Source organism: Ursus maritimus, unplaced genomic scaffold (assembly GCF_017311325.1).
Source record: "Ursus maritimus isolate PB19 unplaced genomic scaffold, ASM1731132v1 scaffold_6, whole genome shotgun sequence".
NCBI classification, from domain to species: Eukaryota; Metazoa; Chordata; class Mammalia; order Carnivora; family Ursidae; genus Ursus; species Ursus maritimus.
The window spans coordinates 20,580,744-20,608,734 of NW_024426774.1; the positions used below are offsets into that span (position 1 = coordinate 20,580,744).

General features: G+C 52.9%; 2 protein-coding genes across 3 annotated transcripts; both read left to right on the forward strand.

Moving 5' to 3' along the window:
- The first annotated feature begins 3,291 nt into the window (after nt 1–3,291).
- Nucleotides 3,292–20,348, forward strand: SLC35F6 (solute carrier family 35 member F6). Of its 2 annotated transcripts, XM_008700346.2 has the most exons (6): nt 3,296–3,519; nt 11,661–11,733; nt 12,491–12,662; nt 12,921–13,133; nt 13,860–13,970; nt 15,439–20,348. In XM_008700346.2, exons 1-6 carry the CDS (start codon nt 3,443–3,445, stop codon nt 15,906–15,908), a joined length of 1,116 nt encoding a protein of 371 aa, XP_008698568.2. In that variant the 5' UTR covers nt 3,296–3,442; the 3' UTR covers nt 15,909–20,348. The 2 variants fall into 2 exon arrangements, with proteins under 2 accessions (XP_040478935.1, XP_008698568.2); XM_040623001.1 differs by lacking the exon at nt 12,921–13,133 and having other exon boundaries at nt 3,292–3,519.
- Nucleotides 20,349–21,013: 665 nt separating this feature from the next.
- CENPA (centromere protein A) lies at nt 21,014–27,768 on the forward strand. Its single transcript, XM_040623002.1, has 4 exons — nt 21,014–21,248; nt 26,513–26,622; nt 27,124–27,201; nt 27,494–27,768. Exons 1-4 carry the CDS (start codon nt 21,155–21,157, stop codon nt 27,626–27,628), a joined length of 417 nt encoding a protein of 138 aa, XP_040478936.1. The 5' UTR covers nt 21,014–21,154; the 3' UTR covers nt 27,629–27,768.
- The last annotated feature ends 223 nt before the right edge of the window (nt 27,769–27,991 follow it).

The window sequence follows — 27,991 nt, forward strand, 5'->3', positions numbered from 1 at the left end:
GGAAAATGACTAGGAGGGATAACAGGGATTCTGGCTAAACTGACCTAACAGGATTCTTGCTGAAGATAGGCCCAGGTGATCAGACATCACCTGGGACATGGTGGAGAATGAGGAACCCAGTAAGATATGGAAGATCAGATATGGAGGGATGGGGGTTCTAGTGAAACCAACTTAGCAGGGCTCTTGCCAAAACTGGATTTTATATAGAAGTGCCCATACGAGCATGGGAGAAGATTTGGGAGCTCAACTAAAGTTTGGTCAAGCAAAACATCTTTGTCATCTATCCACGAGGAGGTCACATTCTAGCAGGGGAACAGGACATGGGAGGGAAATGGCTCAAGGACATACAGGAAAAGCTTGTTCAGAACAAACAGGTCTGACCTGGACTGTCTGTGCACATATCTCTGTCCCTTCCTGGGTAAAGTAACTCTCCTAATCCAAAATGTGATTAAATTGATGGGGAAATGTTCAATCTTTCAGACAAGACACAGGCAGGCAGTAAGCTCTGAATACAAATGCAGGAGTTTGCAGTGATGCATTTTATATTTGACTCTGGAAATTAGAGGCTCTTTGAAGGTAGCATGCAAATTTGTTCAAAATGTCCCCAGCCAAAAAACTGGATCATGCACTTTTGCAAATCATGAGAAGTGCTTTTTAAAGCACAGCCTCGGGTTCTTCTGTGTCCCTCTCAGCTGGGCCAGCCCTGACCTCAGAGCAGCTATACTGATTCTCCTCGTGGGGCCTCCCACTGCACTTCCACATCCATCCTCCTTCCCTTTGCACACAAGCACTGAATGCTGTTGTTCCCATTTTACAGACAGGAAAGTAGGGTTCTGAATGATTAAATGAATGAGCCATGGTCACTTTGCTCTAAGGGGCAGAGGCAGCCAGAAGCTGCCCTCTCTCTCTTCCCTAGTCTAGGACAACTTGCACGGATGTCATTCCACTCCTGAGAAGTCTGCACTTTCAGAGGAACATGAAGAATGTCCTACCTCCATCCACCGGCCTAGCCACACACAGGATTCTGTGGAAAGGGCACCCCGAACACTTAGTAAATTTCTCCCCTTTGCTAAAAATTTGCTAAATTTGCTCCCTTTCCACAGAGCTTCCAAAATTATGAGGCACGTTTGTATCCAACATACGCATTAAGCTCTATCCCTGAATTTCATCAAGTAAGAACCCAGAGGATTTTGCAAGCATTCCCACCCAGATTCCTCTCTACTTTTCTCAGGATGTCCAACTCCTGAGGCTCCAATGCCTTCACCCAGGCTCACTGCCACCTATGTACACTAAGGTCAACCCTAGTTTTCACCTGTAAAGCCTAGCCAGTTTGGCAGAGACCTGGAGACTCACTCTCCAGTGTGAAGGCTGGCTGGTCACTCCCATGGCGTCCACATGGTTGTCTTTGCCTGGAATGCCCCCTTCTCCACCTGGAGCAATCCTGCTTCTCCTTTGAGTCCCTGCTCAGATCTCCCTGGGATTCCAGCTTCACAGGACTGCTCTGAGAACTGAGGTCAAGTACAGGTGGACACAGACAAGGACACTGAGCCAGGACAGCACTGATTATCACTGTCATGGCCTTGCTCCTGCCCCTCTTGAGAAATCCATCCCCTTCCCGATTCCCTCTGCCTCTTACTCATACTGCTGCGTGGTTACTGGTGTGCTCGCCCCTCTCCTCCATAAAAGCCTAAACTCCTTGAGGGCAGGGATCTTCTCTTGCTTGTCTTTGGGGCCCCATTCCTGGCTCTGGGCCTGGCACTTTGGGGTTCCATGTATATTTGCCAGCAAATCCTCCTGGCTCCTGGGCTCTAAGGACAGCAATTTGATGAATGGTTAGAACACTGTGATAAATTAAAAGTCATTGTACAATGAGGCTGTGGACACAGGCAAAGACAGTGCTGCTAGTGACATCATGTCAGGCTGGTGACACCACTGGTCATTAGGAATGTTTACTTCAGGACAGAGCCCTTGACTTGTAGGGAAAATGGTCCAGAGCCCTACTGAGTGTGTCGCTATGGCCTGTAGGAACTGTCTCCAACAGGAGTGGGGCTATCCAACTGATGTGGTCTGCCCTGTCTGCCCTCATGCATCTCTATAGGCCCAGGGTCTCAGTTAATATTTTTTTATAACTACATGGATTCTTTTTAAATCACATGAAACTAGTTGTGTTAGACAAGAAGCTCAGAAGAAACTTCCTCTGTATCTGCATCTCTCCCACTGACTGAAGAGAGCGGGCTCCCGTGAAGGAAGCAGAAAAGTTCCTGGAAGGTCTGGGATCCCAGACCACACGCTATGCTCACTTGTGCCTCTCTGCCATCCCACTGGCATTCCCTCCTCCAGGAAAGCCCTTCTCCTAGTTACCTCCCACCTATTGTCCAGGACCCCACCTGTGCACCTTCCCTGTCAGGTCTTCTTGCAATAAAGGGGTCTGGGGCAGTCCCTTCAGAGTTCTTCTGATTCAACACTGGTCATTTTCACAAGTTGAAAGCAGTCTTAGGGCGAGAATGAGGAGTTGGCAGGCAGGTACTGTATCTGCACCTCAAGTAGTAACGAGATCTGCAGTAAAGGGGAGAATGTGTCACTAGGTCTGAAGGAGTTGCCCCAAGGCTTTGCCCTCCAGCATGTGGCGTGACAAGGCGTGGGATGCAGACTAGAGGCCTGGAGATGAGGGCGGAGGACAGCTGGGAAGCTGAGAATGAGGATTTTAAAAGGCGCAAATCCTCAGCAAAAAAGACCACTAGGTCTTTCTGCCATAGATGCCTCAGAACAGCATCCTGGGAATCCACGAAGGAGCATTGGTGAAGGGGCTGTGCCGAAGGTATGGATCTGGGGGAGACCGAAGAACCTACATGCAAACCCCCATTCCATCATTCACTAGCACGATTATAAGCTTGGCTTCTCTCAATTTAGTTTCCTCAGCTATAAAATGGTCTCCCGGGGAACTGGAACTAGATTCCTGCTCCACTTTTCTGGAAGATGTGAAAAACTCATCCAGGGTCACGTTCCAGGCTTCCTGGGGGTTTCCTGTACAGAAGAGATTTCCGTGAGGACGTTTCCACTTCGCGGCTGTCTCTGACATCATCCGGCTCGCGATCTCTTTAAACGGTTTACAGAACGCTCGGACATTCACAGGGCATTCTCGTTGCACCGCCCCATCAGCCGCTTTTACAAATGGGAAGACCTGGGCTCCTAACTGGCCACTGTCACCCTGTGGCGACCAGCGCGCCGGGAATGCGCCCTGCACAAACCAGGCACTGCTGCCCGGCTGCCGCCCGGGGGGCGGGGCCAAGGAGCGGGGCGGGGCCGGCGCGAGTCACGTGACACCCGGCCCGGAAGCGCTAGCTCCCGAGCCCCCCGGGTGACGGGGTCGGGAGCTGCCGCCTGAAGCGAGCGGGGAGGTCGCAGGGGTCTCTGCAGTTTCCCGCTCCCCGCATCCCCCGCCATGGCCTGGACCAGGTACCAGCTGTTCCTGGCCGGGCTCATGCTCGTCACCGGCTCCATCAACACGCTCTCGGCCAAGTGAGTCCGGGCCGGGCCGGGAGGGGAGGGGGCTCAGCCGGACCTGCCGCGGCCCGCGAGGGCGCCGGCGACCCCGCGCAACCTCTCTCGTCCTCCCCCTTCTCGGCTCTCCTTTCCCGGCTTCACCCGCTCGCTCGTTTCTCCGGTCGGTTCACGCGGTCTGGGGGCCCCCAACGGGCGTGAGGCCTGGGGAAATAGGGACCGAGGCCGTGTCGCCGGCTGGAGGAGCCGAGCCTCGGCTTTGATCGCTGTGTGCTTGATCCCGGCGAGTCACCTCCCGTCTCCGCGCCTCAGTTTCCTCATCGTTAAACGGAAGGGGTGGACCAGTCCCTATCGGGCCCCATCCAACGCTGGCTGGAGGCCGGGTCCCCCAAGAGCTGTGGGTAGGGGCGGGGTGAAGGAGCACTCCCGTACTTGTGCACACGGGCTACAATAGAAGCCTTGAGGCCGAGTGACCAGTGAGGGTGGAAGGCTGCGGCGACAGAGGTGGGGGTACCCCATGGGCTCCTCATGGAGGAGAGGTCACAGATGGGCCTTGACGTTTTGCTGGGATTTCTACAAATGGCCGGATGTTGATACAGGGAACAGCAAGGCCACATCGAAGTGTATTGTAACCAGCACCAAATGTCCAGGCTGGATTTTATCCCACAATCAAAAAAGGGCTTTTGAGCAGGGAGTGACATGTTAAAAGTGATACGATGAACCGGGTGGTCAAGATGAAGAGGAGTTTGGTGCAGGGAAAACCACTCCCAGGCTACTGCAGAGCAGGAGGGAGGAGGGGGCAGTGAGGCCGGAAAGGAAGGGACAGGTGGAAGAGACCAGGTACAGAATGAAGCCATAAGGCCTGACCCACAGGATCAAGAGACAGTGACCCCCCCCCCCAGGGTTTCTGCCTGGGAGAACAGAAGTGTCATGAGCCCAGACAGGGAGGGCAGGTGCACAGTTCAGCTCTGATGCATGAGGATGTGGTGCTTGTGGGACCGTGAAGACAGACCCCAGGAGGTTAGGGATTGAAGATCCAGGACTGTCATGAGGCCGAGGGGTTGAGCATGGCCTCCTCTGTAACGTACAGGAGACCCAGGAGGCAGCCCCTTCTCTTGGCAGCGCTTTGGTGCTTGCTCTGCCCTCACCTCAAGGCAGGGTCCTCCTGCCCCCTCTGTTTACCATCTCAGAACCCCCAGTACCCAGATCCTGGCCTTTCTCTGAACCGATTCCAAGGCATTTGGTGACAAGTAGACAGTAGCCCTGTCCCAGCCAGACCTCACTTCCAGCTGGGCCCTGCCAGGCTCCACAGCGAGGCAGAGTCACACAAGTCACCCTCTGGACTGTGCTCCAGGCCCCCTGTGGGGTGGGGACTAGTCATCTCTTATTCATTTTTGAGATGTTTGTTCAGATGCTCCCGGGGAGAGGTCTGGGAGGAAGGTCTCCTGTTCGATTCATCAGGCATGTATAAGGTACCTACAGGGTGTGAAGCACTGTCTGGACTCGGAAGGAGGCTGAAGTAACCAAGGGAAGGTTTGATATGCTTAGAGTCAGAGGTGAAGGGGACAGAGCATACACACTTGACAACCACAGTGTCCTCCCTTCTCCAAAAGAAGTGGAGCTCTGGGTAGACCTCCCTGTCTCTGGTTTGTCTGTGTCTGTGTTTGGAGCTGGTCTCCTGAGCCCTGTGGCCTCCTTAACTATAAAGGAGACTCAACATGAGAGCTCCCGTCTCAGGATCTGAATGCAGCAGAACAGGTTGTTCATCTGTCCATCTGTTGTACCATCCAAGGCCTCAGTCAAGTGCTTAGAGAGTAGCTATAAGTCTGCCAGGGCTTCTGTCCCCAAGGAGAGTCGAGATGGCCAGTTATTACTGGGTAAACTGACTCAGCTCCTTCCTGGTCAGGTAGGAGGCCCTGGGACCCTTGGCCCCAGGAGACCTTGCCCTTGGAGGCTGCCTGAGAGGCAGGAAAGAGACTCCCACGTGAGGACCCAGCCTTTGGCCTCACCCCCTGCCAGGTCACCTGATGTGGGGCCTCTCAGGAGCCTCCCTACCTCAAGTGGACCCCAGAATTGGGCCCTAAATAGTGTTCTAAGGCCAGACTGTGAGGAGGACGCTCTTAGAAAGAAAATGCGAGAGAGCAGTTGTGTATATCCTGATGGGAATTATCGATTTGAAATCACACTCTGACCTGCAGTTTCCGGCAGGGACAGACAGACTAGAAAGTGACCACAGCAAGTGCTAAGTGGCTGCTGTAGCCAGTGCCTGGCCCTGCTGCGGCCACCTTTCATGTGTAGTGTGACCAGCCTATGACGGAGATGGACTCCCTGTCCCCAGATCAGGAAACTGAGCTATGGAGAGATGGAATCGCTTGCCCGAGTTCAACTCAGCTATTCAGTGGCAGAGTTTATATTTGAGCCAAAGTAACCTGGCCCGAGAATCCAAGCTCTTAACACCAATATGGGATGAGGCTAGGGAGTTCTCTAGTCATTTTTCAGGGCATTTAAAGCTGTTAGAAACATAGAAATCTCCCATCCTCATCTCCACAATTTATAGCCTAGGTCCCATGAGACGTTTCTTTTTGTGACTAGCTGGTTAGTGTCAGACGAGTGGACCGGAACGTAGGTCTCAGCATTTTAGTCCAGTCCTTTCACAGTGGCAGTACCCCAAAGTCCCTCTTCCTTGGGGATCTCCTCTCGCATCTCCCCAGGCAAGGGCAACTAAGCCTGGCCCATGGAAGTTGTAGTCCCGCAAGCGACAGCTCCCCTCCCTGCCGCCAGAGTGCCCTCCTTCGATCTGTAGGAGGTCCAGGGAAGACTTTATAAACTTGGTGGAGGGAGGAGGAAGTCGGTGCGCACCCGCCACCTGCTGTGTCGGGACCACAGGGCTGCTCTCCCCTGGAGGAGGCCACTCTGCCTGCTCAGCAGGTCTGAGTAGGTGCAGGAGACAGGCCTGCGCTTGCGGGGATGGGGGCAGGGGTCACATGCCCACGGGCCCTGTCCCCGGGCCTCGGCAAAGGGCCCCTCCAGTCAAGTGGCTGCTTCTCCTTTCTATGGGCGCTTTCTCCCCCCCCGCCCCAGGACCTTCTGCCGATGCGTCTCCTGCACACCAAACAGTCCCCACCCCCCTCGGCACTGCTTAGGGCTGTCTGCCTGAACTGGTACCTGTCTGTGGGGTCCTGCCCATTACTGAACCCCATTCTCCTGAATCCCGCTGGGGTTCTGCATGTCCTGAGCCAGCGTCAGGCAGATGCTAAGTAAGGCTCAGATGCCCTCCTAAATGCTGCAGGTTGTGAAGCCCACCCAGCCAGGGAGGCACTGGGGCGGGGGGGGGGGGGACTTCCCCTCCAACAGTGAGGCCCCTGGTGCTGGGACCCTGCCAGGAAGGTGGCAGGAGGCCTGGGACCCGTGGGTCTCTAGTAGGGAAGGACTCTCACTGTCCTTCCTGTGCCAGCTCTAACTTTTGCATTGGTGGCTGACCCCACCCTTAAATTCCAGGAGTTGGCCTGGGATAATTGCTTCAAAGGGGTTCCTGCACCAGCCACAGAAAGCCTTAAACCAGGAGGGTAGTGGTGTGTAGAGTGAAAAGAGCGCAAGGCTTGGAAGCTATGGGGTTAGGTGAGTCACTGGGCCTCTCTGAGCCTCAGGGTCATCTGTAAAATGGGCGTGACTTCCCTCCCTTCAACCCACATGCAAGGTAGGATCTACTGAGGAAGGTTGGGTAATACTTAAAGGAGAGGTCTCGTGATCATTTATCACCAACGGCTGTGACACGGAAGAGTGGAGCAGCCCTGCGGCCTTGCTGGAGATCCCAGGCAGGAGAAAGAAGCTGACTCACTGGGCTTGACAAGCTGGGGGCTCCAGAGGAAGTGGCAGAGATTCTGCTGGGGACTGGACACACGACTGTCAGTCTGAGGCAGCCACATCAGCCACTTCCTCGGTCTGTCCGTACCCGCTGCCCTCACGTGGAGTGCTGAGCTTTGAGTTTGCCCAGGCTTGAGTGACTCACCCCCAGCAAGGGGAGCCCGCCCCCGGCCTGCCCATGCCCCTCCTAAAAGAAGCTGGTCTCCTGGCTCAGCCGGTAGAGTGCCCAACTCTTGATCTCAGGATGGTGAGTTCGAGCCCCATGTTGGGTGTAGAGATTACTTAAAAAAAATTTTTTTAATTAAAAAAAAAATTTCTGAAAGAAGCCAGTCTCTGCCAACAGAAGGTATCTCCTCGTGTAGCGTCAGCCTGACTCTCAGGGGTCCCCACAGGCCTCCTCCTTCCCATGTGACTATGGCCTTCCTTTAGAATACGGTATTTAGAGAGAAGGGAGGGCCCGTCTGCAGAGCTGGCCTCTCTCCACCTCAGCCAGGGAAGTGGGAAGAATCTGGAATAAGAAGATGGGAGAAATTCAGGTGCTGAGGAAGGGGCATGGAACTGGAGGTGGAGACCCCTGGGGACTAGCCCTTCTCGACACCAGATGAGCCTTGAATCCCTCAAGGGCTCTCTGAGCCCTGGGTTTTTTGGTCTGTCAAATAAGGAGCTTTCTGAGATGATGGTTGAGTTTCTTCTCTGTCGGCACTTTGTGGCTCTGTGGCCCTCCAGCCACGTCTGCTGCAGCCATCCAGGTGGGTCCCAGAGCATGGATGCCCTCTCTCAGGCTGGAGCAGAGCAGGCCCTATTGACCCAACACAAGGGGAGAGTCCTGCTTAATAGGGGGGAAAGAGGGAGAAGGGGCAGAAAAGGACTTTCACTGACTCCCTGCCATGTGCCAGCTCTTATACATCTTATGTATTACTTTTGACAGTCCATCGGTGTTTGGCATTATTGTCCCCATTTTATAGATGGGAAGACTGTTAGCCTGTCCAGCCTGTGAGACTCAAAAGTCATGAGCTTGCCATGAGTTGTTAACTGTATGAGTCTGCACCCAGCTCTCTCCACCCCTCCGCCCCAAGCCATGAAGTCCCCATCTGTAAAATGAAGAACATGGAGTGTCCAGAACAGGCCTGGCATGAAGTCAGTACTCAGTGAATTGTACATTTATAAAAACACGCAATGAAGTGTTTTGCAAACAGCTGTCCTACCTTAGGGGCCCTTGCTGTCATCTGCCGATCAATGGAGGTGGGATTTTTGGCTCTTGTTCTGTGCTACCCGGGGTCCATCTGTGCCTGTGCAGTGAGCTGAAGCCTGTCTCAAGATGAGGATGAGAAGCCTGACTCTAGCCCCAATCTCTGCAGGCCTGAACTCCTCCCCGCCTGAAGAAAGGCTGGGCAGGGCAGCCTGTCCTGCTGACACCCAATCCCTTGGACTGCAAGCCTGCCCCAGGCATCCAGATACAAAAAGACTCCATTTCCCAGGTTGGGATCACTGCCAGACCCAGCTTGTTGAGGCAGACCCACCCCTCGGGGAAAGCAAAGAAGGCCATAGGGGCAGGAGAGGGGACTCAGCATCAGCCTTACAGCCAGCTCTGCGCTTGGTGCCCACCCCTGGGGGACAAGCCCAGCCGGGCCCACCAGCAGCCTGCGCCTCCCCCGGGTGGGAAGTGAGGAGTCATGTAGACACTGCCTCTGGACTAGAGTGCCTGCCTGTTTGCTAGTTGGAGTCTGGAAATGCCATTGATTGAACAACAAAGAAAACGTTAGAGCTCCTGTATGCCAGGAGCTGGGGATCCAGAGAGAGAGAAGTTGCTGGATGCTGAGCTACCACCCTCTCAGGTGGTAGTGACTCTGGAACACACAAAGGGATCGACGTGGGAGTGGTCGTCACTGTAGGCTGCGTGGGCAGTAGTCCAGGGGGCGTTCGGGGAGGCGGTTCTACCACTGGATCTGGGGTCTTCTGGCGCCTGCCATGGACTCTGGGCGTACTACCGTGATGAGGAAGGGGCTTCCACACACGCCCACACCCTGAGCTTCTAGTTGACCTTCATGAGCTTGGCAGAACCTCCCTTATTCGTCCTGGAGGAGCTCCAGCTTCAGGAACTTCCATCTCCGATTCGCCCTGGGGCCTTTGACTGTGCACTTTGGGAAAGCAGGACCTCTTTACTCTTCCTCGATTCTCTGTTACTCAGTTGCCACCTGAATCCCATGTTGTGTCCTGCGTGGGGATCCAAGAGCCAGAACTTGCAGCAGATGGGACAGAAATGAGACCCGCACAGAGTGGGTGGTTTCTGTAGTTGTGGCTTTCTTGGCCCCTTGGTACTGGAACTGGTTACAGCCTGGTCCCCTGAGCCAGGTTGCTCTCTGCGTTTCCAGCCAGTCTATGAGACCTTCTCCCCACCCATCAGCTCTCCTTTGACCCTCCTAACTGCCCCTCTTGGCATCGCTGGGGTGGGTGGGGTCTCCCGCTGTGAACTCATCCACTGTGAGCTAAGTTTGCCCTAGCCCTGTTTTGTTCACTGGCCCTGACGTGTGTTCAGATCAATGAATAGATGCCATCTCGCCCTCATGGCTGATGGGGAATTCTACCACCATTCAGCCTGCCCTTCCTGCTGCCAGCATCCAGGCGTTATGCCCATGCCCGGGCTGTGGCAAAGAGCTCCCTATGCCCCTCCCCAAACTCAGGGCACAGAGAAGCCAGGGCTGGCCAGGATCTTTGTCAAACCCAGCCCCTAACCAGTGTCCCAGGCTTGCAGGCCTATGGGGGGGCACAGGAGACAAAAGGCTTTCCCCCGACTTTTGAAACCTCAGGTTTGTTGCAGAAATGAGCCAGCAGAGTCGGGCTGGGTACTACCATGTGGCTATTCTTGACAGACATTGCCAAAGAAGTCCTGAGTCTTGTAGTTGAGAGATGGCTATCACCTATGCGTGGGGCGCTGCAGAAGAAACGGGTCCAGGGCCCCAGGACACTGCCCTGGGTCCGCACTGACTCAAGTCAGCTGCAGGACATGACGGACTCGGCTAAAGCCGTGTCAGCGGATGACAGGATGTGCAACGTGAAGGAGGAGCTGCTGTCTTGCCAGGCTCAGTCCTGGCCAGATCCCATGCACTTAGCTCTGGGCCTGGGCCCACCTGAGTGCTTCCAGAAGTCAGCAGCCAGGGGAGTGAAAGGTTAGGGCTGGGGCTGTTTAGCCAGAAGATCAGAAGATTCAAAAGGTGGTGGAAAAGCCTCCAAATATCTAAAGGACTTTTTTAAAGAAGGTTTTATGTATTTATTTGACAGAGAGAGCACAAGTAGGGGGAGAGGGAGAAGCAGGACCCTGGGATCATGACCCAAGCCAAAGGCAGACGCTTAACTGACTAAGCCCCCCAGGCGCCCCAAAGGACTTTTAAATGAAAGAGATTAGACGAGACTCCAGGGACCCAACGAAGCCCAGCAAGAGTGAAGTTGGGGGGCAGGAGCTCTAGTGCACAGGCGGCAGACAGTGCAGAATGGTGGCAGTTACCCAGGGCACCGTGCCGTGGAGGATTCTGGGCCTGCGTCTGGGGCTTCTGGGGAAGCATGCCAGACTCAGTGATGCCATCTGTCAGGGTGCTGGCCGGGAGGCCACACCACTAGTACTGTGTACTTGCCACCTGCTTCCCAGTCCGTGCTAGAAAGAGCCTCCAACCCCTTCAGGTTAAAGGAAGGTGACCGGGTGGTCTGTGTCAGGCAGTCATTCATTGCCTCTGAATGCCCTTGCAGACCACAGGCTCCTGAGATTTCTTGTGCCGTGGGTCCATTTGACAGTCTGGTAAAGCCTAGAATATTTATATTTAAAATATATTTTTTAAAACGTGCAATTAAAGGTTTGGATTACAGAAAAAGCCACTTACGTTGAAATAGAGTTATCAAAACACTGAAAAAGCCAATTCCTGATACAGTAATATTGTGTGTTTATGCTTCTTGACACATAAAATTATAAGCAGTGGGTCTAATTGCTGTCATTTTGAGTTAGCAGTGAGCGTAAATGCCACTCCCCGGTACCTGCAAGGACTCTGACGTGCTGAGGAGAGTAGCAGGACGTGTGTGTAACAGTCGCAGGTGCCGCGGGGTTACTTCACAACATCAGGAAATGCTGTATTTCAGCTAAAGGTTTCTAGGTCCCCAGTTGCTGTCCATGATCCCAGATGAAGACTTCGCGCTGCGGGAACTGGCCTCTTGGTGCTGAGAGAAGCGAGCTTGTCCTCAGACACCAGGGCTAGAGTTGCACAGCTGGCACACTGCCAAGGGCTTGACCTTCTGTCTCTCTGCTGCAGGTGGGCAGACAACTTCGTGGCCCAAGGCTGCGGAGGGAGCAAGGAGCACAGCTTCCAGCATCCCTTCCTCCAGGTAGCCACCCCGTCCCTCCCCACCTCCTGTTGCCCGGGCCTCTGGTCAGGTGTCCCCCGTGAGGCCCTGCTGCTTCCTGACCTGGGGTAGAGCCTCCCCCTACTCCCAGAAGAACCATCCACTCCCCTCCCTCCCTCCCTCCCTCCCTCGCTGGAACAGAGGCCAGGGTGTGAGTGCCCATGGAAGGGGGCAGAGGGCACAGCCCTCTCTGGGAGGGCTGCATAAGTCCTAGGGAGCAGTCATGCCGTGGACGCTGTAAGGCCAGCCGTCACACGTCCACGTCAGGACCTATCTGGAACACATCAACCCCAGTAGCAAAACCTGCTCTCCATCCATGGGAGCCCAGACTCCCCTGGGATGGGGCAGACAACATAAATGGAAGGCACCGGATGGCCAGACAGGGAAGCAGAGGCCCATATCTCAGTCCCTGCTCTCCCAGCAACTTGCTCTGTGACCCTAAGTAAGTTCTTGAGCCTCTCTGGGCCTCCGTTTCTCCATCTGGAACTAGAGGTTGGCCTAGAACAGTGGTTTTCAGACCAGGCTCTATGTAGCCTTAGGGTTTGCATAGAGATGTTTCTAGGGGTTAGGGCTTAGACCTCGGAGGTCGTCTCTGGCCTGCCACACACCACAGCTCTGCTTTTGTCTGGTTTATGTGTCAAGTCATAGGTAAGCTTTCGTCTGCAGAAAGATTGTGTTAAATTTTTGTCAAAGGTGGTTCTCCTTCCAGCTATAAACTCGTAGGGTTCTGTCCCTGCAGGCAGTGGGCATGTTCCTGGGGGAGTTCTCCTGCCTGGCGGCCTTCTTCCTGCTCCGGTGCAGAGCTGCGAGGCACCCAGATGCCAGCGTGGATCCCCAGCAACCCTTCAATCCCCTTCTTTTCCTGCCCCCTGCCCTGTGCGACATGACGGGGACCAGCATCATGTATGTGGGTAAGTAGCCAGGCAGGCTGAGAAGGGCCCGAGGGGGCACTGGTGAAACAGCCACCCCTACCCCAGCTCAGCTCACCTCTGCCTCCTCCCAGACTTAAACACACACACACACACACACACACACACACACACACACACACACACAGAATGTACTGAACACACACTGTGTGCAAGGCATGTCTTCAGCCCTGAGGGCACCTCAGTGACTAGATAGCCTTGGCTCTCAGGAGCTAACAACGTGTGTCTCTCCTCTCCCAGCCCTGAACATGACGAGTGCCTCCAGCTTCCAGATGCTCCGGGGCGCAGTGATCATATTCACAGGCCTGTTCTCAGTGGCCTTCCTGGGGCGGAGGCTGGCCCTGAGCCAGTGGCTGGGCATCCTTGCCACCATCGCGGGGCTGGTGGTTGTGGGCCTGGCCGACCTCCTGAGCAAGCACGATGATCAGCACAAGCTCAGCGAAGTGATCACAGGTGTGATGAGGGTCGGGGACCCAGGGGCTGCCCATCTTGTCCTGTCCTCCCTGGGAGCCCAGCACAGTCGGTCAGCAGACTTCGCAAGCTCTTCTGTATGCCAAGCCCTGGGGGAGGGTGCCTGGGGGACCGGCTGACATGGGCCTGCATCTGCCCTCGAGCTGACAGAGTGCAGAAAGGCACAAGCAGCTGAGGGGGTAGGTAAGGAGCGGGAGGTCAGAGGAGGGAGCAGGTCTGTGCCGTGATACAGACACACAAACTGCTGGGTCTGGGAGAGGGAGAGACCGAGTGTCTGTTGAGCGTTTACCAAGTACCCAGCCTGGCAGCCTGTTCGACAATGATGGGACCCCTCTGGCCCTCAGAGGATGGACTAAACCAAGAATGTCTACCACCAAGCCTTGTGCATCTCAGAAGACCTGCTTATTACCCCGCTGTGCCCCTCACAGGCCCAGGCAGGCCTTTGGGTCTTCTGGAGCCTTGGCCCAGAGTGGTAACAGCACCTGCCCTGCTGGCCTGCTGCATCCCTCGGGGGCCAGGAGACCAGGCATGGGGCTGTCACGACTGCCTCACGCATATGGTACCCTGCAAAATCAGGGGCCCTGGGGGTTGTGTCCCTGTGGGAACCGTCTACCCCAGCACTGGGCCCACCACCCTGCCAAGGCGCCGAGGCCATGGTCCACCCCTACCCCATGCAGCCCAGCCTCACCCTGGCTCACTTTCCCACAGGGGACCTGTTGATCATCATGGCCCAGATCATCGTCTCCATCCAGATGGTGCTCGAGGAGAAGTTCGTCTACAGACATAATGTGCACCCGCTGAGGGCAGTTGGCACTGAGGGTGTGTGAGCACAGGGGCTGAGAGGGGGTTGCTGCTGCGGGGATGCCCTGGACGGTAGCGTGTCGAGGGGACGCACAAGCAGGAGTGCGGGGCAAGGTGCCAGGGTCCACGGGAAGGGGATGAGCCCCTTCCCCCAATCCTCCCTCCCTCCCCCACATGTGTGCTGACAGAGACTCAGACTCAGGAGCTGGGGGGCATGTGGTCAAGAAAAGGGGATACGTGCCCCACTCTAGAGGAGTTGGCCAATGGGGAAGGACCAGACAGAGCGTTCGAGCTCAGACCACTTGTGCTCTAGTGATGTGTCACTTGCCAAGCACATCTGAGTGTCTTCAGGACGGGAAAGGTGGTGTTTGAGCTACAAGACTGGGAAGGAGGGAAAACTCCAGACAGAGCGAAGACGTGGGGAGCTGGCCATGAGTGTCGAAACCAGTAAGGAGTGGTTGGTGAGATGCAGCTTTGTTGTTAGGACAATGATCAGGAATTGAATAGGTCAGGGTCTTATGATGGAGAACCTTGAATGTCAGGCAAGTGGATTTAGACTTTAAATGACAGACAGGGAGGAACCGCCAAAAGTTTTTGCGCAGGGAAGTAACTACCAAAACCTTTAAGCTTTAAAAATACGAGGCCAGGGGCGCCTGGGTAGCGCAGTCGTTAAGCGTCTGCCTCCGGCTCAGGGCGTGATCCCGGCGTTCCGGGATCGAGTCCCACATCGCGCTCCTCGGCTGGGAGCCTGCTTCTTCCTCTCCCACTCCCCCTGCTTGTGTTCCCTCTCTCGCTGACTGTCTCTCTGTCAAATAAATAAATACAAAATCTTAAAAAAAAAAAAAAAAAATACGAGGCCAGCAGGGCAGATCAGAGCAGCACTAGCCACGTGCGGCCTGCGGACCCATCAGGCAGCTGTGCGTGTGCCACGGGCTCCTGGCACAACGTTAATCATCTCGATCCCCTGCGTCGTCAAGCACGTTGTAGCCACTCGGTTTCTTTCCCAGTGAGACTTTCTGAATGGAGCAGTGCCTTGATTCACATTCTGTCCACACCCGGTCACAGGCCAGTGACCCTGAATTAGAGAACTGTGTTTTTCCACGCTTGTGAGAGCAATGTTGTGGTCGCAGCTGCCATTCTTTTGTAAATGACTACAATAGAATTTAAGAGTGCCAGAGAACATCATAAGGGGAGCTATTATTTTGTGAGAGTGTGTGTGCGGGTACGCGCCTGTGCATACATATACTGGTCACGATATAAAATGCATTTTTTATTCTTGGCCCAGTCAGAAAACGTGATGAAAGTGGAGAAGGGCAGCTAGAGCCCTCTCCGTAGGCCGCTGTGAACTCCGGGAGAACAGAAAGGAGCTGGGGTGTGGCCGGGAGGGAGACCCGCGGAGCCCCTGCTGGGTGGGCTAAGCTGGGGATGGGGATGGGGAGGGGTGGGAGCCGGGCAGAGCGTGCAGCGTGCTTCCTCCACCCCACAGGCCTCTTCGGCTTCGTGATCCTGTCCCTGCTGCTCGTACCCATGTACTACGTCCCGGCCGGCTCCTTCAGCGGAAACCCCCGAGGGACGCTGGAGGACGCGCTGGACGCCTTCTGCCAGGTGGGCCGACAGCCGCTCATCGCCCTGGCGCTCCTGGGCAACATCAGCAGCATCGCCTTCTTCAACTTTGCGGGCATCAGCGTCACCAAGGAACTGAGCGCCACCACGCGCATGGTGCTGGACAGCCTGCGTACCGTTGTCATCTGGGCGCTGAGCCTGGCGCTGGGCTGGGAGGCCTTCCACCCTCTGCAGATCCTGGGCTTCCTCATCCTCCTGATGGGCACCGCCCTCTACAATGGGCTGCACCGCCCGCTGCTGACCCGCCTGGCCAGGGGCCGGCCCCCAGCAGAAGAGGGCGAGCATGAGAGACTGCTTGGGGGCTCTCGGACTCCCATCAACGATGCCAGCTGAGCCTCTCGTGGGTTCTCTGCTGCTACCTGGATGCACCTTGTCCACCCTGAGGCCGAGGCCACACGGGCTGGTGAGCCTCCGGTGTCCTGTCCCCAAGGCCTCACCCTGCCCCTTCCCCACAGACCCCCCCCCCCGCCCTGGGCAGCTGCTGCCACAGGAGAGGACCAGACACCCAGGTCCTCCTTTGTCACTACCCCCTGCAGCACCTACAGGCCTGAGTACGGTGACCTACCCCTGCCGGGCTCCCCCCGCCCCACCCCCAAGCCCTTCCTGCAGCACTAGCACTAAATCATGAAGTGGAATTGCAGGAACTAACAACCCTAAGATTTCCTCCTAAATCATAAGCTAAATTTGGTTCTCCAGAGAAGAGAGGTCAGTGAACAAATTCAACCGGAACTAAGCGCCATATTTTCTAAAACTTGTAGGCTATTCGCTAACCCTGTCTTGGAGACCTAAGTTTTAGCTGGACTGTGCCACAAACTCAGTGTATGTCCCCCAGCCCATTACCTAGTGGCGGGGGCCTTGGGGTCCTCATCTGTAAAGCAGAAGGTGCAGACGCTGTGGCTTTGGTGCCTTCCCGCCTCAGCTGGGCCCATCCTGTGGGAAAGGAGGAGCCCATGCTTTGGAAATGCCCCTCTGCCCACGGCGCCTCCTCCCCATGCCAAGTTGGTGTCCTTGCCCCCACTCCCTCAAGGCCTCCCTGCCTGGGGGAGATGACGGGAAATTCCAAGCAGCCCTTAATAGCAGCTTTTATGAACTCTTCACCTTCCGTTTTAAAGATGAGAACACTGAGGCCCAGAGATGTAAGTGGTTTTGCAAGAAGGGTCTCTTGCTGTGGACTCTGGCCATGCCCTTGGGATCCAGAGCACCTCTGGACCTCAGCCCCACCCCCAGCAACCTGACTCCCTAGCAGTCCCTCCAGGGTGATGAATTTACCAGCACCCCACCATTTAGAGTAGTTCTGGTATCGTAGGCATGTGTTAAATGCTCACGGTAATCCTCTGGCATAACGACCTGCCCAGGTGGGTGCCGATGAGGAAGCCGTGGCCCAGCGGTGGTTAACAGTCTTCCTCACAGAGCCAGCAGTCCAAGCTAGATTTGCCTGATTCCAAGCCTACAACCCCACCCACCGTACAGGCCTCTCCAGGGGCTTTGGGGTAAATGTCCCATGGCCGGAATAAAAGCTTCATGTGCTGTTGCCTTCCCCACCTGGAAGAGAGGGGACTGGCAGTGGGGACCCCAGGGAGCAGAGCAGCCCTTCCTTGCAGCGTTCCTCACTCCGTGGCAGTTTCTGAAGCCTCAGACCATTTTTCTGGGCAGCTCAATCATAAAACAAAACACCGAATGCCTTCCTTAAAATAGATTCTGGGGGAAGGGATCTTTGACAAGCAAAGCCCTCAGGCTGTGTGGGAATCGGCAGGTTTTTACAGTTTGTTGGGAGAGGAGGGCCTCTCCCTGCCACCAGCTCCCAGTCCCAGGGGCCCCTGAGCTGCTGGGGGCCACAGTGTGTGCCCAGAAGGAAATGGAGGGTGAGCGTGGTGGGGACACCAGCTGCCTTGTCCAAAAACCTGGGGCCTTACGATGTCGTTTTGGGCTTTATTTTTAAGAACAAAAGGGAAATTGGCAGTGTGGACTTCATTTTAGTTTAGTTTAGTTTTTTAATGAGAGGAAAGGAGCACAAGGGTTAAACATCAGGCCTGCCACCAAATCAGGCAAATCACTTCACCCCTGGAGCTTTGGGTCTTCCCGTCTCTAAAACGGGAAAGCCAGCCTTCCATCTTGCAGGACGAGCGTGAAAATTACATAAGAGAATAAATCGAAGGTTCCTGTTAATGCCAGCGCACAGTGGAGTGTCGTGTCAGGGTGCACTGCCCACCAGGGTGGTCTGCCAGCGGCACGGAAGTCCCAGCAGAGGGACAGCGCGGAGCATCAGTTTTGCTCCGAGGGAAAGAAGTGTTTTATTACAATACACCAACATTGAGGAGAATGTAAAATTCACATCTATTTTAAGACAAACAAGATGCCTCGAGAATACTTTATGCCCCACGGTAGGTACCCTCCCAGGCCCCGGAGATGCGTTCACTCTCTCCTGTCACTCAGGGGCGCTTCGGAGGGGGAGTTCCAGGGGCCTTGCTGGTCATGTGGGTGGGAGGGTAAGGACCACCACTCTCTTGCTGAGGCTGGAGGGTTGTGGGGAATGTTTTCAGTGGAGTAAGGGGGTTCAGAATGGTGGAAGTTTGGTGTGAAGGTTCCGAATCCCAAAATCAGAACTAGTAATGGGTTTCTGTAAACCTCAGTTCAAAGACAGTGTAATTTAAACCACATGCATTGTAGCGGACTGCTCAGTCCCTGCTCCTTGCAGAGGGACCTTGGGAGGGCCCTAGGGCGGGGGCTGCCTGCAGGACTGCCATCCAAAACCTGGGGTAGCCCTCGGGCTCCTCCTCCACCAGGAATCTGCCCACAAGGCAGAGATCTAGCACCGTACCAAGTGGTTCCATTTGCCTTCACGTTGTCCAAAGGTCTCTGCTAGCTTAACAAACAGCACTCAAAGAGGTCAGAGCTCTGACCCCTGCTGAGGACAGTAGGAGGAGTGGAGCAAAGGGCCACCTGGTCTAGAGGAAAGAAGCAGAATCACAAGTCACAGAGCTGTGTTCACAGCCCCACTTCAACTTTGGGTGACCTTGGACAAGTCATGTTACCTCTCAAGGCCTTAGCTACCTATAAAAAGGAGAGGTTCTTGGCATTACTAAATATGTATACCTCCCTGACCTGCTTACAGATTAACCTCATGCTTTCATATTTGCCTTGGTTAAAAGCCCCTTTGGCCTTTTGTTGACTACATCCTTTCAAAACTTAAGGTCAGCAGGGACTATCCCCTAGCTCTAAAAGTTTATAAATCACCCATCTTCATTAGGAATACGTGTCAAAAAATCTTTAGTAAAGGATTACTATCTCAGAATTTAGCCAACTGTATTGAGAATGGATGTGCTCCAAGGGCTGTGGATCCATGAAAGAAAAACAGGAGACAGATGTGTAAAGCAAGAATTCTGGCACAGTGTGATGTGCATAAGAGGCCTTTGTACAAGATACAAAGGAGGCGTACAGGAGCAGATCAGCTAACTGCCTAGAGCTCCCAGAGAGCTCCACTCGAGCTGGGTGTGAAAGAACGGGCGGGATTCTCCCAGGCTGGGGAGGGGAGCGGCGAGGGGGGCGCAGTATGGTATTCCAGGAGGAAGGAGCAGCTTGTAAAAAGCATAGGAACGTGTAAGTGATGGACTCAAGAACTGCAGGTAAGTAGATATGCCTGGCGATAAGCATGCAATGCTAAAAGTGGCCAGAGACAAGGTCAGAGAGGTGGGCAGGTGCCCAGATGGTGCTTACCTTTTAGATTTTGCTGAGGCATGAGAACTCTGTAGACAGCAGAGTACCGTGGGGGAGTTTTAGGCAAGGGAGTAATAGGATACAAATTGCTGTTTGGAAAGATCGCTAAAGGCAGAGACCAGTAAAACAACATTTAATTCATTAGAGTCCGACCTAGAGAAATGGTGAATAAATACAAGAGCCGTTCAAGGAGTGGACTTCCATTTTAGAGCCCTTGGCTGTCAGATCTTCCATTGCATAAGCCACCACCAAAGAGTGGGTCTTCTGGACCAGACTGCTCCCCCGCCCTCCATGACAGTGGACCCACAGAGTGTCCCCAAGTACAGCTTCTTCCCTTTTCTTTCCTTTGCCCTTTTTTCCCCTTTTTAAAAATCATGAAATACAACAAAACACTTATCATTTTGACCATTATTAAGTGTTCAGTGGCATTAAATTCTCATTGTTGTGCAGCGGTCACCACCATCCATCCCCAGAACTTTTTTATCTTCCCAACCTGAAGCTCTGTACCCGTTCCACACTGACTCCCCATTCCTCCTTTCCCTGGAGCCCCTGACAACCACCGTTCTGCTTTCTGTCTACTCTAGGTACCTAATGTAAGTGGAATCATACAATAGTTCTTTTGTGTCTGTTGTATTCTGCTCTCCACAATGCCTTCAAGGTTTATTCATGTTGTAACGTGTCAGAATTTCCTTTCTTTTTAAGGCTGAATAACATTATATGTATGCACTACATTTTGTTTATTCATCCATTTGGACATTTTGGGCTATTGTGAATAACATTGCTGTGAGCATTACTGTACAAATACCAGTTTAAATCCCTGCTTTTAATTCTTTTGAGTGTATACCCAGAAATGGAATTGCTGGATCATATGGTAATTCTACATTTAATTTTTTTGGGTGATCAACATCCTATTTTCCACTCTGGGTGCATCAGTGAAGGATTCCATGAAATCACTGATTTTGTAATGATATTTTCCCTGATTACGATACGTGGTAACTGGAGAACATTTAGAAAATGCAAGAAAACAAAGTGTAGAAAATAAAATCTTTATTCTAACTACCCAGATGTACATTTGGTCGGAATGCGTATTATCTCCAAGAGGAAGGGAAAGGGGTCATTTCCCTAGGAGGAACCTACTGTAGTGCTGGAGAGTGTGATCCAAGACGACATCGTCAGATCCTGGCTGTCCCACGACCCCTGTCATCAATAACGTTCATGCAGTTAAACTGGCTTCTGAGCCATATTCGTGGGGTGTTCCGGGGGGGGGGGCACAGGGGCGACATGGCATTGTCCCATTCTCTGTGGGTCTGATACGGCAAAACACAAAATGTTTGAACAAAGTGATCTCTCTTGAGAAACGCGTTCTACAAACGCAACAACTACATCTTCAGAATAGAGCTTTCTTTTTTCAACCATAGGGTAACCGAGAGCGAGGGTGTGACGCCTCAGAACTGAGCACCCCCGCAAGCAAGCGGAAGGCAGAAGTTCCCGCCTCCTTTCACTTCTCCGGGTTCCCATTGGCTGATTCCTACCGACAGTCCGCTACGTCCGCGCTCTCTCCTCCTATCGCCGCGCGCTGCTCCTCTTCCGGCCTGTGCTCTCATTGGTCTTTCCTGCAGTCGCTCTGCAACCGGGGCGTTCCAGAAGCAGCCACTAGGAGTTGGTGAATTCGGGTTTTAAAAAACGCCGCCAGTGAATCTGCAGTGCAGGCCCTTGAAACCGAGGCGGTGCAGGGGGCGGCCGAGCACTCACCAGGTCGGGGCACGCGGCCAGGACGCTCCCCGGCTCTCCCCGGACGCCAGCCTCTGTCCCCGGACCCCGAAGGCCGAGAAGGAGCCGCGGGGCCGCCACCCTCCGCGCCCGCCATGGGCCCGCGCCGCCGGACCCGCAAGCCCGAAGTCCCGAGGAGGCGCACCGCGAGCCCGGCCCCCAGCCCTCCCCGGCGGGGCCCCCGCTTAGGTAACCCGCTGCGGCCCCTTGCCCTCGAGCCGGCCTCCCTGCAGCCTGGCTGTGAGGTGGGCACAGCCGGATCCGCGTGCCCATTTCACAGACCGGAAAACCGAGCTCGCGTGCGGAGCCCGGGTCCGAATCTCCCGACTTCCGGCTGGCGCTCCCCTGCGGTCAGGCTTGTGCTGCTCGTCGCACCTGCTCGGGTCTGGGCCAAGTTCCAGGCCCCGCAGGGGAACGGGGAAAGCAGTTAGGGGGAGGAGAAAGGATGGCCCAGGCGGCCTGGCTCCTAATATTAATTCTTGCTCCTGCTCGCATTTATTGAGTACTTACCACTAACCAGGCATTGTGTTCAATGAATTATCTTCCGTGAATTATCTCAGCTTTACATTGTGCCCATTTTACAAGACAGGAAAACTGTTGCGCTGACAGGCCGGGTAACTTGAACAAGGTCACACAGCTTGCTCCGGCAGACAGAATCTTTTAAGTGTTTGTGCTTTTTTAAATTGCAAAATTATTGGCCGCTTTTTGTGACAGTTTCAAACAATTCTATTTTTAGAAGGTGCCCTTCCAAGTGTGTGTGTGTGTGTGTGTGTGTGTGTGTGTGTGTGTGTCTTCAGTGAATGGCGTTGTTGGGCCTTAAGTAGAGTGCTCTCACCTTGTTCCCTTCCTGAGGCTTTGAGCCGCAAAAGAGGACAGGTGTGTGGTCCTCGGTTTCCGCACTGTGGTGTGGTGGATGGGAGACCCACGGGGCAAGGACTGTTCCTTGTAGCTACAACTGCTTTACTTGTCTCCTGCTACATAGTTAAGAACAGGGTGAAAAAAGTGTATTATGGGTTGTTTTCTTTCCTGACACTTAATAACCTTTGCATCCAGCCAACTTGCTAAATTCTCTTGTTAATTCTATTTTTCCGTTGCTTCAATTAAAAAGCTTAAGTAGGGGGGCGCCTGGGTGGCACAGCGGTTAAGCGTCTGCCTTCGGCTCAGGGCGTGATCCCAGCGTTGTGGGATCGAGCCCCACATCAGGCTCCTCCAATGGGAGCCTGCTTCTTCCTCTCCTACTCCCCCTGCTTGTGTTCCCTCTCTCGCTGGCTGTCTCTATCTCTATCGAATAAATAAATAAAATCTTAAAAAAAAAAAAAGCTTAAGTAGGCTATTGTCTGTAAATAAGGACTTTTGAATCTTCTTTTTCACTTTTATATATTTTATTTCTTAGTATATTGTATTAGTGAGGCCCTGAGATTAGTATTGAAATAAGAGGCCCTGAGATTAGTATTGAAATCCTTGTCCTCTTTCTTTTCTTTCTTTTCTTTTCTTTTTTTTTTTTTTTTTTTTTTTAAAGCAGGTTTACACCCAGAGTGGAGTCCAGCCTGGGGCTTGAACTCACAACCCTGAGATCAAGACTTGAGCTGAAATTAAGAGTCCCACGCTTAACTGACTGAGCCACCCGGGTGCCTCCTCCGCCTCTTTTCTATATTTAACACAAATATTGTTAAGTATGTTGTTTGCTGTTGCTTGTACTCCTGGTTAAATTAAATGTTTTATCTCAAATGGACACTCAGCATGTCCTGGCAGTCCTGCTTTCCATTCTTTCCAGTGACTATTCCATACCTTTTTCTTCAAATTCCTACAGCTCCAGCCCCCCAACTCACCCTCAGCTGGTGATGGCCTTGTCGCATGCTTGCTTCACTGAGGAAATAGAAGGCTCCAGACTGCATTCCCTTTATCTTCTCACAACAGAGAACCCCCCCCCCCATCTCCCCTTTGTGTCAGAAGCCACTCCTTCTATACAGGCTTTTGATCATATTTTTTCTGTCACCTTCGCTGGGCTTTCTTTTCACCTCTCCACCTGCGCTTAGAATTAAATTCATACCCCTTACATTGGTATTGCACGAATGTGCTCTGCTCTTTCTGATCTAAAGAAAAAGAGCAGGGGTGTTTCCTGTCCCCACACCCTTGTCTCTCATACTCCCCATTTCTCTCTCGTGCCCTTCATAGCTACCTTTTTTTAAATAGCCAGACTTAACACGACTTAAGACTGCACACGTGTGTGTGTTTCCCCTCTTCCCAGGCACCCTGGAACCCATTCTAATCTGACTCCGCACAACTACTTCACCTCCTTGTAGTGCACTTGAAAGTACTCTTATCAAGGTCACCAGCTACTTTAGTGCTGCTAAATCCAATAGACACGTCTGTGTCCTTTTCTTGCTCTGAGAAGCATTTGACACAGGGGGCCACTTTCTCCTAGAAACACTCTATCCCCTTGGCACACACTCTGCCATTCCTGCCTAGTGTTCTTTACTGCCCGGGCCACCTCTCCACGACAACTTGATGTTGGACTCCTTGCTGTCCTTGTTTCTTTCCTTCCCCAGGTGGCCCCATCCATTCCCAGGGCTCTGCATACCGCTCCTACGTGGACAGTGCTCACGTTTGTATCTCTAGCCCAGATCTCTCCTCCAACTCCAGACCCCTATATCCAGCTGCCTTCCTACCTGCAGGCTCTTGGGTTTGTCCATGGAACACGTCTAAAACCAGACTCTTGGTTACTCCCCTCCAACCTCCTCATCCCCAATTTTCCCGCATTTCAGTAAATGGCACAGGCACCCCCCAGTTGTGCAAGCCAGAAACCTGGGAGACATTCTCTTCTCTTATCTGCAAACCCAAGTACGTTCAGGCAGTTCTACCACCAAGTCACATCCTTCATCACGCCACTTGTCATCTCCACTCCCACCCGCTAGTCCCAGCCACCAGTGCCCTAACCTGGTAACTAGTCCTCTTCCACTCTTGTGCCTTTTCAGTTCTTTCCTTACGTCACAGCTGGCCTCATCATTAAAATGTCAAAGATTGGGGCCCCTGGGTGGTGCAGTCAGTTGAACATCCAATTCTTGGTTTCGGCTCCAGTCGTGATCTCAGGCTTGTGACAGCAGGCCCCGTGACGGACGGGCTCTGCGCTCAGCATGGAGACTGCTTGAGATTCTCTCTCCTGCTGCCCCTCCTGCTCTTGCTCTCTCCCCGCTCTCTCTCTCTCTCTCTGTCTCTCCCAGAGAGAGAAAGAGTGCAAGTAGGGGGAGGGGCAGAGAGAGAGAGAGAGGGAGAAGCAGACTCCCTGCTGAGCACAGAGCCCAACACAGGGCTTGATCCCAGGACCCTAGGATCACGACCTGAGCCGTGAAGTCAGACTCTTAACCGACTGAGCCACCCAGGAGCCCTAATAAATAAAGTGTAAGTGGATCACCTCTCTGTCTTGCTCAAAACTCTCCCCTAGTTTCCTGTTACTTTGGGATTAAATCCCAGCTCTGTATGTTGGCACTGCAAGACCCAACTATTGAGTATCTAACCTCAGTTCTTTCCCGTGATCGCTCTAGTTGCTTCCTTTTCATAACCGCTGGTTCCGGGGCCCAGATTTCCGGTCTTCTCTTAACACCTCTGAAGTTATTACGCATATTTCTCTCAAAGTCTCTTATTTCTCTGTTAACTCCGATTCCTCCAGTGTCAGTTATTTTGTTTGTTGAGTTCGGTTCCTTCCTTTCACGGTGTTGTCCTGACATTAGTGAGATTTGGTCGTGCTCATCTTTCCATTTTCTGTGACTGTTGTGTCTGTCTTTAAAGGCTGCCTCCAAGTGAGTGTGGATTGCGGACCAGCAGTGGGGGGAGGCAGATGCCAGGAGCCTGATTCCTGAGAGTCACCGGTCCCCCGGACACCGCCCTGTTTCTCTGGCCCACGTTCCCCACTCAGAGATAACGTCTCCAGTGTCAGCTGCGTGGCACGGGCATCTCTGGATTGCCTCACTGTCCCCATTTGCTCACGCAGCTCTCCTAACACTTTGTAATTAGGTCGCTGTTAAATCCCTCCCGTGGATTTACTACTTGCTGTGGCTTCTCTTTCCTTGGCTGGACCTTGAGTAACATTTCTGAAGCTAATTTGCTCCTTCAAAATGTTAGTTTTGGGGGCACCTGGGTGGCTCAGTCGGTTGGGCGTCTGCTTTCGGCTCAGGTCATGATCTCAAGGTCCTGGGATCGAGCCCCCTGATGGGCTCCCTGCTCAGTGGGGAGTCTGCTTCTCCCTCTCCCTCTGCTTGCCGCTCCCCTTGCTTGTGCTCTCTCTCTCTCTCTCTGTCAAATAAAAAATAAATAATCTTATTAAAAAAATGTTAGTCTTCATGGAGGTTTTCTCTCTTTTCTTTGTTCAGCTTATGAGCGGTTTAGTGATTTTTGTTGGTCCTTAGTTTTATTTATCTAACAATCGTTCTGGTTTTGGTTTTGCTCTCTTTTTCATTAATATATTTCATTATCTTGTACATTTGGTTATCTTTTGGTTTATTTTAATAATTCTCTTCCTAACGCTTGAGTCGAACACTGAGCTCAGCTGCCTTTTCGAGCTTTTGTTGTCTAATGGAGAATCAATCTCGTTCTTTTAGTGCCATTTAGCTACATCTCGTAAGTTTTGCCGTGTAGACTTTTGATTCACTTCTAAATAGTCTAATGTCAATTAAGTTTCCTCTTCAACGCAAGAGTTAGACTTTTTTTTGTTTCTTTTGGTTTTTTTGTATTCTTATGTTTTTAATTTCAAATCAGAGAGTTTGGCTTTTTTGACCTCTACTTTGGGGGAAATTTTTAAGATTTTTTTTTCATTTTTGTTGTTGTTGGAACTGGTCTTTAAACCAAAGGCTTTGGCTCCATAGCCCAGTGGCCCAACACAGGCACCGAGTTATGCCATGTCTGGGGTCCCTCCTTGGCCACAAATAAGCTCTGGCCACTTGTCCTCACCTCTTTGGGTCTCAGGATGACCGAGACAGGGAATTGTGCTAGAGAACCTATCAGATTCCTTCCAGCTCAAGGGAAAAAAAAGAAAAAAGAAAAAAAAAAAAAACCCTAAACATAAAATAACTAAGTTTCCAATCTAGATGGGAAAAATAGAAGAGATGCCCAAAGTACTGCAGGGCTTAGAGGAGGGGGGTAACCTATCGGTTTGGAAGCAGTTGGGAATCAGGAAAGGCTTCATGGAAGAGTTGGCATTTAAGGTTAACACCCTCAAAGGATCATTATTGAGCGTAAGATTCTCAGAGGGTCACTCATTCATTTAACAAATATTTATTTAGCATCTAACTCCTGTTCTCCAGTTGCTGAAGATAGTCGCAGTAAATGATAGACCGAAATCCCTGCTTCTGCGGAGCCCGTGGCAGGCTAGTGGTCTGACAACTGGCCTGTCTCAGCCAAGCTGAGAGGCACAGCTACTGACCACTAACTACACTTGACGACCCAACTCTTTTGCTCAGGCGCTCCCTCCCGTCAGCGTGGTCCCCGGAGACTTAGGGTTCTGAGGGAGATCCGAATGCTTCAGAAGAGCACGGGCCTGTTGATAAGGAAGAGCCCCTTTGGCCGCCTGGTAAGCTCCTCGAACCCCCATGCTGCCTCCTTTCTTTAAATCTCCCAGCGGGTGGGGACCCCTTCATCTCTTGCCTGAACGGCTAAGGGACCTCTTCTCTAACCTGGCGGAGGACTCTTCATCTTTGGAAATCAGGAGCGCACCAAGGGCACCTTCCTGTTCCTTATGGAATGAGTTTCTAACCCCCACCACCTCTGAAACTGTGCTCTCTGATTATATAAATAGGAACTCTCTCATCCACCCATGCTTTGATCCCTCTTCCTACCCTGGGAGATTCCCTCCTCCTCGCCCCACCACTAATAGGAGACGTGCGAATTCCTCAGCTCCTGGGAGTTGACACCAGCTACTAGTTAGGTCCTAAGATGAAGGGCCATAAAGGTATCACAGAAATGAAGATTCATAGAAACTCATGGAGAGAATCGTCCCTTGAATCTCTCTTCCATTACCGTCTACTCCTCCCCACTCCCCTTCTCCCTTGCTCTCCGTCCCCCTCCTTCACAGGCAAGAGAGATATGTGTTAAATTCACTCGAGGTGTGGACTTCTCTTGGCAAGCCCAGGCCCTGTTGGCCCTACAAGAGGTAAGAAGGGGCCCTAGGTACAATAGGGTGGGGACCGGAGAAAGGCATTCTGGAATTCCCCAGGGCTGACTGAGGCGTGGCTCGCGCTGACTCTTGCCTCGTGAAAGCATCAAGGAATGCCCGGGGTTTGGAGGCTGGATCCTTGTGTGGTGGTAGCAGAATTCCCAGGCACAGTCCGCCATCATTCTGTGGGCAGTCTTTCCGACAGTGTTGGGAGCCCTCGGAGACCAAGGGCAGTGGATCTCCGAGAACGAAACAACCCATGCCCTGTCGTGTGTCTCTCTGCCCCCAGGCCGCAGAAGCGTTTCTAGTTCATCTCTTTGAGGACGCCTATCTCCTGTCCTTACATGCCGGCCGCGTTACTCTCTTCCCGAAGGATGTGCAGTTGGCCAGGAGGATCCGAGGCATTCAGGAAGGGCTTGGCTGAGCCCGTGTCCCCATCTCTGTAAGCCTTTCCTGCACACCGCAGAGAGAGCACCCTTTGGGGAAGAAGCCCCCAGCCTCCCATCACTGGAATGGGAGTTTCTCTGAAGGAATTTCCATCCATGGTCCCTTGCTGTCTCACGTTCCCTGTGTTCCCTAAGAAAGGTTTGACTTGGTTTTAGCTTGAATGCTTGGGATTCTACGGCTCCTGCCCTTTTGTACAATGTTGAATAAAAATATTTATCTATCTGCTAATATCCAGACGATATGAATCTGTCAGAGTTCAGCCTCTATTTTACAAGGACCAGATGACTCATTTTGATGAAGAGAAGTTTTGCTTTTGAAAATGCCTGGGTAGTAGATGTGA